The sequence below is a fragment of the Mesoplodon densirostris genome, chromosome 10 (assembly GCF_025265405.1).
Source record: "Mesoplodon densirostris isolate mMesDen1 chromosome 10, mMesDen1 primary haplotype, whole genome shotgun sequence".
In the NCBI taxonomy this organism is placed as follows: Eukaryota; Metazoa; Chordata; class Mammalia; order Artiodactyla; family Ziphiidae; genus Mesoplodon; species Mesoplodon densirostris.
In genome coordinates, this window is record NC_082670.1 from 69,639,349 (window position 1) to 69,651,991 (window position 12,643).

At 41.4% G+C, this 12,643-nt stretch overlaps 1 protein-coding gene across 1 annotated transcript in view; it reads right to left on the reverse strand.

Annotated features, from left to right (window-relative positions):
• SMARCC1 (SWI/SNF related, matrix associated, actin dependent regulator of chromatin subfamily c member 1) overlaps positions 1-12,643 on the reverse strand; it is a 182,434-nt gene that overhangs the window by 27,355 nt on the left and 142,436 nt on the right. Inside the window, exon 25 of the mRNA XM_060109245.1 lies at positions 3,488-3,622. Coding sequence (XP_059965228.1) covers positions 3,488-3,622 — 135 coding nt within the window. The remainder of the gene's footprint in view (positions 1-3,487; positions 3,623-12,643) is intronic.

A 12,643-nucleotide genomic window follows, 5' to 3' on the forward strand; every position in this document is an offset into this window, starting at 1 on the left:
GCTGACCTGACCCCTGTCCACAATTTCAACTTTCATGAGTCATAACAAAGGGTATCAAAACCTTGCATATCTCAGAGTCTCTAGGTTAAGATGCGGTTAAGAATGGCTCATTTCTTTATAAATTTTGAAGTACTAGATAAAAACGCAGAGCTGAACAAACACAGGTTTGAGACCCAGCTCTGTTATTTATGAACTGTGTGATCTGAGATACATGAAGTGTACCTTGTTTAAGCTCTAGACTCTTCGTCTATGAGAATGGTTAACAAAGAAATGGCCTCATGTTCCCACCCAGCATCACTGCTGGATTCTAAATGTTCATAAAGCCAACAAAGACTTATAAATATTAAGAATTTAATATATAATTGTTGATTATTGGTTTGCATAAAGGGAGGCACAGAAATATTTACTGAACACTTACTCTGTGTTCTAGGCAGTGTGCCAGGCACATGCCATAGTTATCTCATTTAATCCCCACAACAGTTCTGTGAGGAGAGGAAATCATCAGTAGGAAAATAGCCACGGTTTTGCTCGCCCACAGGGAAGGACAGGATAACTAGTGCTGGGAAGGAGAAAAATAGATTATGTCTTACTGTGCATGAAATGAATGGAAGCCATTTTAAAGTTTGTAGGATTTTTTGGCTGTTGTGATAGTGAGCCTCCAAGGTTGCCCCCAGTGATCCCGCTTCCTAATATTTAGGCCTTCTCCACTGAGCCCTGCCAGCCCAGAGCCCCACCCAACCCCAGAATCAAGGTTGGGCTGTGGGACTGAGAGAATACAGCAGGAGCACAGGAACGTGACTGCCAAGTTTAGGTTATAAAAGATACTGTGGCTTCCACTTTGGGTGCTCTTTCACGTTCTTGCTGTTTTCAGTCACTTGCTCTGGGGGGAAGCCACTTCATGAGGAGTACTATGGAAAGGCCCACGTGGCAAGGAACTGAAGCCTCCTGCCAATAGCCACATGAATAAGCTTTGAGGGGTATCCTCCAGCCCCAGCTGAACCTTACGAAGACTGCATCCTAACCAGAGACCCTGAGCCTGATCCACTCAGGAAAGCTGCTCTCAGATTCCTAACCCTCAGGAAATGTGTGAGATACTGTTTTCAGTCGCTGCTTTGGGGTAATTTTTTACATAGCAATAACTAATATAGGTATGCTACTGATATTCAGTGGCTAGGGCTAGGGACTGTCTTATAAAATGAATTTTACTGTCCCAAATGCTGATTAAGAAAAAACAGGCCGACCACCAAAGGACTTGAGAAGATCAACCTTGTGTGGTGAAAAAGATTCAGTAGGATGTTTTCCCACATTTTCGGTTGTGCTGTTTTATTCAGAGACTATTCTGTAAAATGTTTTATGTGCTCAATTAGAATTTAAGATTAAAAAAATAGATTCAAGTAAGAAAAACCCAGTGGACTCAGATTAATTTGAGATAAATAACTATGAGAAATCCAGAGCACAAGGATGTCTGAGAATCAGTGGAGAGAACTGGGAAGGGACTGAGGACTCTGCTATTCCAGGGGACAGTTCCACGAGGGGGGTTTAAAAGAGTGAGGAATCCACAAGTTCACCCTCTGAAGATAAAGCAATTTAGAGCTGAGAAAAGAGCCCCTTGACAATCTAGACATAGTTGCATTAAATGCCCAGAGAGGGTCATGCCAATCTTCCAGGCTAACATCAGTTCTGCTTCACGAATGACAGCAAGGCTTCTGGTTGCCAGTGGGAACTATGCAATGATCACTTGAATTCTGCATGTGCCAATAATCCATTATGTAGCCCCCTGTTATCCCAAGTACCCTAAAAATGGCTATCAAATGACAAAAGGGCAGCTTATTAGGGTAAGATAAACACAAACACTCACTCTTCAAAGCTCCAGCTCACCTCTAGGAAGTTTCCTCTAATACCCTCTCCTTCTCCGCATCTTCCATGTATGTTCCCTTAAGAACTGAACACACGATATTGTTATTTGTCTTCTTGACTGTCTTCCCTGTTAAACTAAAGTAAGGTCCCCCAGGGTAAACTTTCCTTTCCACTTTCCCAGCTTCTGACACTGATGCTGGCATACATCCATTCAACAGACATGTAAACAAGGGCCTATGATGTGCCAGCTGTGTGTGAACAAAGACACTTAACAAACTCTGCCCTCAAAGAGAATACGCTCTGGTATGGGAGGCGGGCGCATGAACTAGCATTTACAATATAGTAAGTGCTCTGTTAGGCTGCTACAGAAGCAATGGGGAGGGCATGTCACTCACAGGTTCAGGGCTGAGGGATGCAGGAGGTTGGCAAAGAGTAGGAAAAAAGGCCTTGCTGGTGGAAGAGCAGGATGCACTCAGGTGGCAGAGAACACACACGGCCATGAGGGAAGCCTGCATGTGGCGTGCTGTGACATGACTGGTGCACAGAGAGCAATGGAGATGAGACTGGGGTGGCCTGTTGCTCCTGGGACAGGAGAGGGCTGGTGATGTGAGAGATAATTACAGGATTAGGGAAGTGGGGATGAGGTAGCATAGAGTGTGGGTAGGATAGTTACTGAAGCAGCCTCTTCCTCATGGAGCCAGAATGTAAGTGGAAGAACAGGTCTTAGGACGAAATGAAAACGGGCTATTGTGATAGTTACTGAGCTACTCATCATGAAGAATCTGCCAGAGGACTTGCTTGGATTAACCACTAAGAAAGAGTTTAACAAATGCAAATGGATCCTTAAAATTAAAACTCTTCTGGAATGGTTAAACTTAAGGTTCTCCCATTTAGAGATACCAGTATCTGGTATGCTGACAAAAAAGTCAAAACAATCAGAAAATCAGAAAAAGTCCGAACTAAATCCTCAAATTTAGCCCACTGTTTAGAAAGGCATTAATTCCTTTCCTGGTCAACTCATTAAAAAACAAATTTCTCAAAACAAACAAACAAAAAACAACAAAAAACCCCAAATTTCTCCAGAGAACTTCATCTCTGTCTCTCCAAAAAATCCCTTGAAATAACCAAATGTTCCCCTGATTATATGTTTCTTACTTTTTGTGGCTTCCTTCCTCATTCTTGGCCTTTTTCATAATTCTTTTTGTCCTGTTTGGGCCACATCTTTATATCAAGTGTATGCCAGAGAAAATACTGCTTACCAGTACTCTGCTAGGGCTGGTTCCACCTGCCCTTCCCTATACAGGAGAGGGAAGGTAACAAATAGGTAATAAAGTAAGTCTAAGATCCAACTATTATAGAAGGGAGAATTTGATACCATCATGTATCTGGAAAGCCAAGAGGTGTAAGAAGCTGAGGTTTAGATAATTATTTTCAGAGTTCCTTTTATTTATCATCACTGGCTGATAATCCTTTTGAAAGGGCAAAGCAAACACAGAAAAAAGGTTAGACAATAGCCACGGAGACCAACAAATTACGTTACTGTATTTTCTCTATTTCTATTTCTCGTATTTTATGAAAGGTGGTCAGAGTTTAATTGTGAAAAAGCCACTATAAAATTCCCCTTACTTACAGCTTCTTTCTCTCTGTCCATGATGGTTTCCAGTTCTTCAAAATGTCTAAGTTTGATCTCCAGTTTCTTCATTTGTGTCTCAACCAGGAGAGCTACCAGAGACTTGATCTTTCTCTCTTCCACGGCAGCCAAGTGCTAAGGGCAAAAAAATCATTCAAAGTATTTAGGTAAATGTTTGCTTAATAAACAGTAAGGAAATGCTGAAATTACTATTGAAAGTGGGAATTATGGAATTAAGAATGGCACCCTGGATGCCCCCCCTTTGCATGTTTCTACTATTTATTTCAATTTAAAATAACAGGGACTTCCCTGGTGGGACAGTGTTTTAAGAATCCGCCTGCCAATGCAGGGACAAGGGTTCGATCCCTAGTCTGGGAAGATCCCACGTGCTGTGGAGCAACTAAGCCCATGTGCCACAACTACTGAGCCCGCATGCCACAACTACAGAAGCCCTCGCACCCAGAGCCCGTGCTCTGCAACAAAGACGAGCCCTGCAATGAGAAGCCCGCATACCGCAACGAAGAGTAGCCCCAGCTCGCCACAACTAGAGAAAGCCCATGCACAGCAACAAAGACCTGACGCAGCCAAAAATAAACAAATGAATGAATGAATTAAAAAACAACAACAACAACAACTATCCATGCCTGAATTTCTGGTACTTACAAATATAAGTCTATATATAGATATAAATCTATAAATACTAGAAATTAAGGATTAAAAGGAAACTTCTCCCATGCTAATCTACTCTCTTCAAAGAGCCCACCAAGGAGGAAAGGTTGAATCAGGGCCTTGAAAGGCAAAGGAGGACACCATGGCCTGGAAGGCACTTCCCCATCTACCACCCACTTACTTCCCACCCTCACTCTGTAACTCTGTTTTTCCCTCCTTATGAACTGTCCAGGAGCAGGCAAGCAGTGCTCTCCTTCAGCAATCAACACTCAGATGCAAAGCCCCCACTGAGTGTCCACTGTGAACAGAGAGGAGGGGGTGAACAATATTCCACCCCTAGTTTGGGGACAGGGTATAAGACAGGAGGTTATTCTGGAAGAATGTACCACTCACTCCCCTGTACAGGACTGATGAGTCCTACTCATGCTTCCTGTCAAATCAGCAGCACACAGAGGAAGATGCCACATTACTCAGAGAGGATGAGGATCGCACATTTGGCCAACGTCCTGACTACATGCAAAGGATCAATACCACCTTCTCCAGACACCATCCAAGAGCTTATACCAACAAACTCCCAACAGTATTTTGCACTATTACACCTACTGAATTTATGTGCTTATCTTGCTTCTACACAAGGTTTTGAGAAGTAACACAGAGTGGCTGACTTATTGATCTGTGTTTCTTATAGAATCTAGAAGGAATGAACATACAGGAGGAGTTTAACATAGGCTTTTGGGAACTAAACTGGTAGAGAACACTTAAATAAGAGCCTTATTTTTCACTCTTTTACAGTTGATAAAGAAAACTATAGTTTTATACCTATAGAGACCCACCTGCAGGAAGATTCAGAAGTGTAAGCAGAAGATTTTATGAAAGAATCTACAGCTAGTAATGGTCATGTCTGCCTCCCTGACTACATTAAGCTGCATCAATATAACACCAAAAGTTTAAATAAAGATTACATGATTCTAAGCCTGCTATCACTGACCGTGTTATGCAATTTTATATTTCTAATGAGATATAAAAAAACAGGTTCCAAAAAAAAATTCAGACTGTCACAGACTTCTCAAAAGCAAAAACTAGGTTTTTGAAGACAAAGGTAAAAATGCCTTCCAAATTGAGGGCTAATAAATTTCAGTCTAGAATTTCAAGTACAACAACTTAAACCAATTAGGTGCAGAATAAAGACATATTTCCAAAATCAAGGACTCAAAATCCTACACATGCTTTTGAAGGACATGCTCCAGTTAACTTCGTGTAAACTGAGAAAAGGATAAAAGACCTGAGATCCGGACATCACAGACTCAACCTAAGAAAGAAGTCCTAAGTTAACAGGGTGGCACAAACAGGCCAAAAGCAAATAGGGACAAATGAAAAAAGACTGGCAATATAATGATAACCAAAGCTGGGTGAGGGGTACAGGGTCATTACACTATTTTGTCTACTTCTGTATATATTCCAGTAGTTGCATAATAAATTTTTTAAAAGGGCAGAAGGTGGGTCAATAGACGGTGCTGGGACAACTGGATATCCAGAAACAAAACGATAAATTTGGACCCCTACCTCACATAATACACAAAAACTAACTCAGTAGATCATAGATCTATATGTAAGAGCTAACACTAAAACATTCTTAGAAGAGGTGGCGCAGTGGTTAAGAATCCAGCTGCCAATGCAGGGGACATGGGTTCGAGCCCTGGTCCGGGAAGATCCCACATGCCGCGGAGCACCTAAGCCAGTGTGCCACAGCTACTGAGCCTGTGCTCTGGAGCCCGCGCTCCACTACAAGAGAAGCCACCACAATGAGGAGCCCGCACACCGCAACGAAGAGTAGCCCCTGCTCGCCACAACTAGAGAAAGCCCGCGCGCAGCAACAAAGACCCAATGCAGCCAAAAACAAATAAATAAATTTATATTTTTTTAACAAAAAGAAATTCTAGAGAGTTCTTTGAACAGAAGGAAAAAACCTCTTCCATTAAAAGAAAAAACTGAAATGGAGCTAGGAACTGAGAAGCACCAGACAGGGAAAACTGAACTTAGGTTCTAGCATTATTGAAGAAGTTATAAAAATAATTTGGATTAAATTGCAATAACTCAAGAATGAATTGTGTAATCATTAGGAAAAACACTAAAAGAACAAAAGTGTATGTAATGAACAACGTCACTGGAAAAAAATACTAGAATAAAAATTATTGAATTAAAAATAAGATGTTAAGGGCTTCCCTGGTGGTGCAGTGGTTGAGAGTCCGCCTGCTGATGCAGGGGACATGGGTTCGTGCCCCGGTCCGGGAAGATCCCACATGCCACGGAGCGGCTGGGCCCGTGAGCCATGGCCGCTGAGCCTGCGCATCCAGAGCCTGTGCTCTGCGATGGGAGAGGCCACAACAGTGAGAGGCCTGCGTACCGAAAAAAAAAAAAAAAAAAAGATGTTACAATTGGAGGAAACTGATGAACAGCACACAAAATTGCTCTATAATATTTTTGCAACTTCTATGAATCTAAAAAGTGAAAAGGAAAAAAAAAAAAGGCCTGTCCAAGGCTACATAACTATCATGTGGGGGGAAAGGGGTTAAAATCCTGGTTTGAAGACTATAAAACGTGATATATAAGGTGTGATGTGGAAGAGATATTGAATAAGTAGCTGTCTAAGCAAATGATATTTTACTGCCTCATGCATTAAGGGTGGTTTGATTATGCTGAGAATTTAAACTGGACCAGCTTTAGCCTGCCTGCCTGCCTGCCTGCCTGCCTTCCCCCCTCCCTCCCTCCCTTCATTTATTTGGCTGTGTGGGGCTTTGTTGCCGCCGCATGTGGGATCTTTAGTTGCGGCATGCATGTGGGATCTAGTTCCCTGACCAGGGATTGAACCTGGGCCTCCTGCATTGGGAACGTGAAGTGCCAACCACTGCACTGCCAGGGAAGTCCCTAGATGTTTTAAAATGTTCTTTGCTTTATATGTACTCACCTTGTCTCCTTTTATGCTAAGAGTTTCTTGCCATTCTGGCCCATGAATTATAATACATTTTTCTCTAATTCATAAGCTGCATTGCAAGGGCAGCGGGTGGGGTGGGGTGGGGCAGACTGCTTACTGCCTCTGTATAACTATGGCATAGAAGTTACCTTGCTTCTCTGTGACTGCTTCCTCATCCGTGAAGCTGGAAAGTAACTGTATCCACATCAAGGTGGTTGAGAGGACACACAGGATGTACTTAGAACAGTGCCTGGAACATGGTAGGTGCCTGAAACTTGCGAGCAGTAACATTGCTGTACCTTAAAAGCCCATTTTGTTGGAAGACCCTCCTCTGTCTGCACTGGACCGCTTCTAACATGTCTTTTAAGACCTGGCCTTAGGCATCACTTCCTCTGGGTAGCTCCCTTACATCACGGCTCCCACAGCCTCCATGACAGTTCTTACTGCACTGTATTTTATCTATTCACTTGACTTTCACTCCCCAAAGTCAAGGCCCTAGGAAGCCCCATATTTATGACTGCTTGGCAACTTTAGAGATACAGGAAATAAGGAGATGAGGTGGGGAGTAGAGAGGACATGGAGAAGAGGCAGCCTTTATCCAAAGCCTAGAATTCACCTGCGACTAAGGTTAAAAAACCACTAGAAATCTCTAGAAGTAAACCTGGGCACTTTGAATGCAGGATGAGAATATAACCAGCAAAGCATGGCCTTCAATCTAAAGAAACAAATTTGAGTAAAAAACTCAAGAAAAGAAAAAACAAATCAAAACTTGAATCTCTAAACTCTATGGCAGTTGCATTACTAAAGATTTATAGGATTATTCAGTCTGATTTCTAGTTTAAAAAAATTTTTTAATATGTATAAAAATTAACCCACCTCAAATGTAAGAACTATTCACTGGCGTGGTTAATCACATCTGGGTTTTGAGTGAAAACAGAACTAATGTTGCACATTAAATTTGGCGTTTTCATATTTCAAGGCTTAATAACATTTATATAAATATTAATATAGGGCTTCCCTGGTGGCACAGTGGATAAGAATCTGCCTGCCAATGCAGGGGACACGGGTTCGATCCCTGGTCTGGGAAGATCCCACATGCCACGGAGCAACTAAGCCCATGCGCCACAACTACTTGAGCCTGTGCTCTAGAGCCCGTAAGCCACAACTACTTAAGTCCACGCGCCTAGAGCCCATGCTCCACAACAGGTGAAGCCACTGCAATGAGAAGCTCACTCGCCACAACTAGAGAAAGCCTGTGTGCAGCAACAAAGACCCAACACAGCCAAAAAATAAATAAAATAAAAATAAAAATTAATATAAACCCTGATTTTCTGTATAGAATTATTTAAAACAAATCACTGCATCTTCTCATCTTCTTCCATCTTGCAATCCCTATTTATAAGAGAAGAGATACAACAGTAGATTTCTCTGAAAGAACTGGCCTGTTCCTATGTAGTCTCACTATCTGAATTCTGACTGAACCCTAATGGACTCACTAACGTGCCATTTCTCTATCTCCTACATTTCTAGACCACCTACATTACTAGATTCTTTTTGTTGATTTAACCTCCATGACTATTCATATTTTTACTGGTAAGAGATTCTGATCTGGAAGAAGACAAGAAATTTTCTTCATGAAACAGCATGCTTCCTGCTATTAAAGATTCTAAGAAATTCTGCTAATTTATGGATTTGGTGATATATATGTACCATCCAAGAAGTCAGCAGAAGTCAGAAAGGCTTAAGAAGTAGATTCTGAAGGGAATTAAAAAGACTTCACAGGGGCTTGAAGTGATTAGACAAATGTTACTAAGCACTGGACCAAAGTTGCTAATGGATCAGATCCAAATACCACTTCTGTGTACTTGAAGAAGAAAAAAAGATGGTAAAAGTGAGAGTTAACTGTTGGAATGCATTATGGGAGTAGGGTGAAATATGTCACACTACACACCCTGGTAGGTATTTTCACGCTACTTCTAATAATAACCTACCAAGAAACATGTTATCTCCATTTTATATAGAATGAAACTGAAGCTTAGAGAAGTTAAATATCTTGCCAAAGGTTGCAGTTAAATCAACTGGGAAATGAATTCAGTTCTGATGAGAGCCTAGAAGCAAAGCTGGGCAGTAAGAAAGGTGACACAGAGAGACAGGGAGGAACTGGCAGTACTGTATAAATGTGTCCATCTTTCCCTGTTCTTTTGGGGAGGGTCCCTAAAAATGAGAACTCAAATCATAGTATAGCAGAGGTGCTAAACAAAGAAAAAAAAAGATGGACACTTTTTTAAGCTAGCTGTTGGCTTTTTAATTGTAAAATGTTTGAAAACATTTTCCTTGGAATGAAGAATTTTTATCAGATTATGTTTCTGGGTTGGTTGGGATCACAAGATCTGGGTTTTGGTACTAGTTTGGTCCATAACTAGTTACACTAGTTATATAAGTTTAGGCCCATCATTCACTTTAAAAAAATTATTTATTTTATTTATTTATTTTTGGCTGCATTGGGTCTTTGTTGTTGCACGCAGGCTTTCTCTACCTGTGGCGAGCGGGGGCTACTCTTCACTGCGGTGCGCGGGCTTCTCATTGCAGTGGCTTGTCTTGTTGTGGAGCATGGGCTCTATGCACACGGGCTTCAGTAGTTGTGGTGCACAGGCTTAGCTACTCCGCGGCATGTGGGATCTTCCCGGACCAGGGCTTGAACCCGTGTCCCCTGCATTGGCAGGCGGATTCTTAGCCACTGTGCCACCAGGGAAGCCCCTATCATTCATTTCTATGGATTTGTTTCTACATCAATGAGATGAAAAAGTTCAATAAATTCTAAAATCATTGTGTGATAACACACATGAAACGTTCGTTGTTAGGGCTTATAAGTATCTATCAGACAGTAATCCATTTATAAACAAAACCTGTATGAAAATCATTGTGCAAAAGTAGAATAAATTTATGTGTTGCGTCTATGTGTGAGAGAGAAAAAGAGTTTCATTCCAAGAAATTGTGAATAGTATATAATCCCTAATTAGATTTCACCTAATAGAGTCACTCCTCAAGGTTACATTTCCAACATTTTCTTTGGTTTTTTTTCTTTTCCTTCACACTAAAATGACTAGTCTAATGTCTCCACTCAAATGACTGTGAGGTTCAAGGTTAATGACTGATTTTAAGCTCCTAAGAGGCAGGGACTATTCATATCTATTTTAGGCATCAAAATAAACCTAGTACTGTCGTAGAGTGTTTGGCACATAATGGCCACTCAAATACTGAATAATCAAAGTATGGCACCTTGCATCTTACAGAATGCTTTTTTTGGGGAGCCACACTAGTGTCATATGGCTTGCAGCAGGATCTTAGTTCCCTGAACAGGGATCGAACCCGGACCCCCTGCAGTGGAAGTACAGAGTCCTAACCACTGGAACGCCAGGGAATTCCCTAGAATGCTTTTTTATACATAAATTTGACTGATTCTCATCGATAAACTGGTCAGAAAGGCAGATCAGAAAGGACCTCTGATTTAAAAAAAAATGATGTAGGTTCAGGAAAGTTATGTTAGCTGCCTAAGAGATTGGTAAATGGCAAAGCTCGAACTAAAATTTTAAATTCTAAATCCAAAGGATTTTAGTTATCCCCCAATGTCTATTATTAACAATTAACAATTGATATTTTAGTGGCTACTGTCCTGGGGAATTCTTAGAAGGGTAGGTTAAAGACGGCCATAAACTCACTGGCCTTTCTTCCACTGGAGAGAGAGGGTCTACGACCCCTCCTCTCTAACTGCCTTGCCCTACAGAAAATAGTGGTGATATTTTCTGGGTCCCAGTTTGGGAACTCCCATGTCTTGTCTCTTGCAATGTTCTTTCTGGGAGTCCCAAGCTGCCATGTGAGAAGTATATGATCATTGTGTTGAAGCGACCACAGGGAGAGACCTGGAGACTACATGGAGAGGAAACTGGACCCAGCTACCCCTGCCAAGGACTAGGACTTAAGGAAGCTACCTTGGACCCTCCCAGATGAACCTACCTGTAAGGTGAATACCACTAATGACTCAACAGATAAAGCATGGAGCAGAATCACCCAGCTGTTCGGTGCTCAAATTTCACAAAATCATGAGATATAATAAAATGGTTTGCTTTTTAAACCACTAAGTTTTGCTATTGGAAAAAAATGTGGTACCTGGAAATAGGGCGCTATTTGAACAAAAACCTAAAGTGTGACTTTGGCTGTGGGATCATGTGGTGAGTGCATTCTCAAGAAAACCACTGGTGAGAGCTTAAAAGAGAGGGAAATATTACTGTAGATTGGACAGAAGTAGATCTTTGCTATATAGAAGCACAAAGTTTGGAAACATTGTCACACTAGTGATGTGGAAAATAGGGTAATTTAATAAATTTGTGGATCTGGCTGGAATGATTTCCAGGCAAAATGTAAACATTCTTTTTGTATTTTATATAAGAAAGGAGAGGAACCAAAGAAGTAAGAGTTCAGTTTTCAGGTACAGTTTAGAGGAAACAGAGCAGGGTTTGAAAATAAAACTGTTTCTCATCACTGCTTACTCCCAGCAAGAATTTGAAACTTAGAAATGGCTTTAGGACAAAGATCAAATCCAGAGCACTACAGTAAAATTTGAACTCAGAGTAAATAGCTCCAGGTGTGCCTGGCTGCTAGACCTTTTGAAGGGAGTGCATAGCAGGGTTTCTAAGAATCGTAAGGGTATGCCTCTGCTAGAGAGGAGGGCCTCTAAGTATCTTTAACAGCAGGTCTCCTATATTTTTTCATTGAGCTTCTTGGATCTATAAGTTAATGTCTTCCATCAAATTTGACAAGTTTTCAATCAGCTGCAATTTCTTTTCTTCCTTTTTTTAAAAATTTCCCTGCATCTTTTTCGTTTCCTTCTGGGACTCTCATTACATGTATGTTGGAACACCTGACTTTTTCTGCAATTTCTGAGCTGAAGCTCTACCACTTCTCAAGAACAACTGATTCTCCTTTTGTTGTCTGCCTGGTTGATACCAGTGTCCTGAAATGTTTGTTGTAACCTTGTTTTCTATGTTGGCCTCTATATCCCCTCATCACCCTGAATCTGGACAGAATGTCTGACCGGTAGAGCTCGGTAGAAGTTACACAGTGTCAGGTATGGGCCCAAGCCACAAGACATTGGCAGGTTTCCCTTCTTATCATCTGGGACACTTTTCTCTTAAAGTTTCAAGCTGCCACATAAAAAAGTCCAACACTTTGATACCACCCTAGTATGAAGAAGCCCAGGATAAGATCTTAGAGAGGCTGTGTGTAGACAGTGATGCCAGCCAGCCTCCAGGTGGTACAGCCACCCCAGCCTAGGCATCAGGCGTGTGAGTGAAGCCATCTCAGGCTCTCCATAATAGCCCAGGCACGAGAAGAATACCCAGTAAACTAGCCAACGCCACACAAAGCAGAATTTTTCTAGTTGAGTCTGCCAGAATTTCTCACTCATAAAAATCATGTGAAATCATAAAGTGATTATGATTTTAAGCCACTAAGCTTCA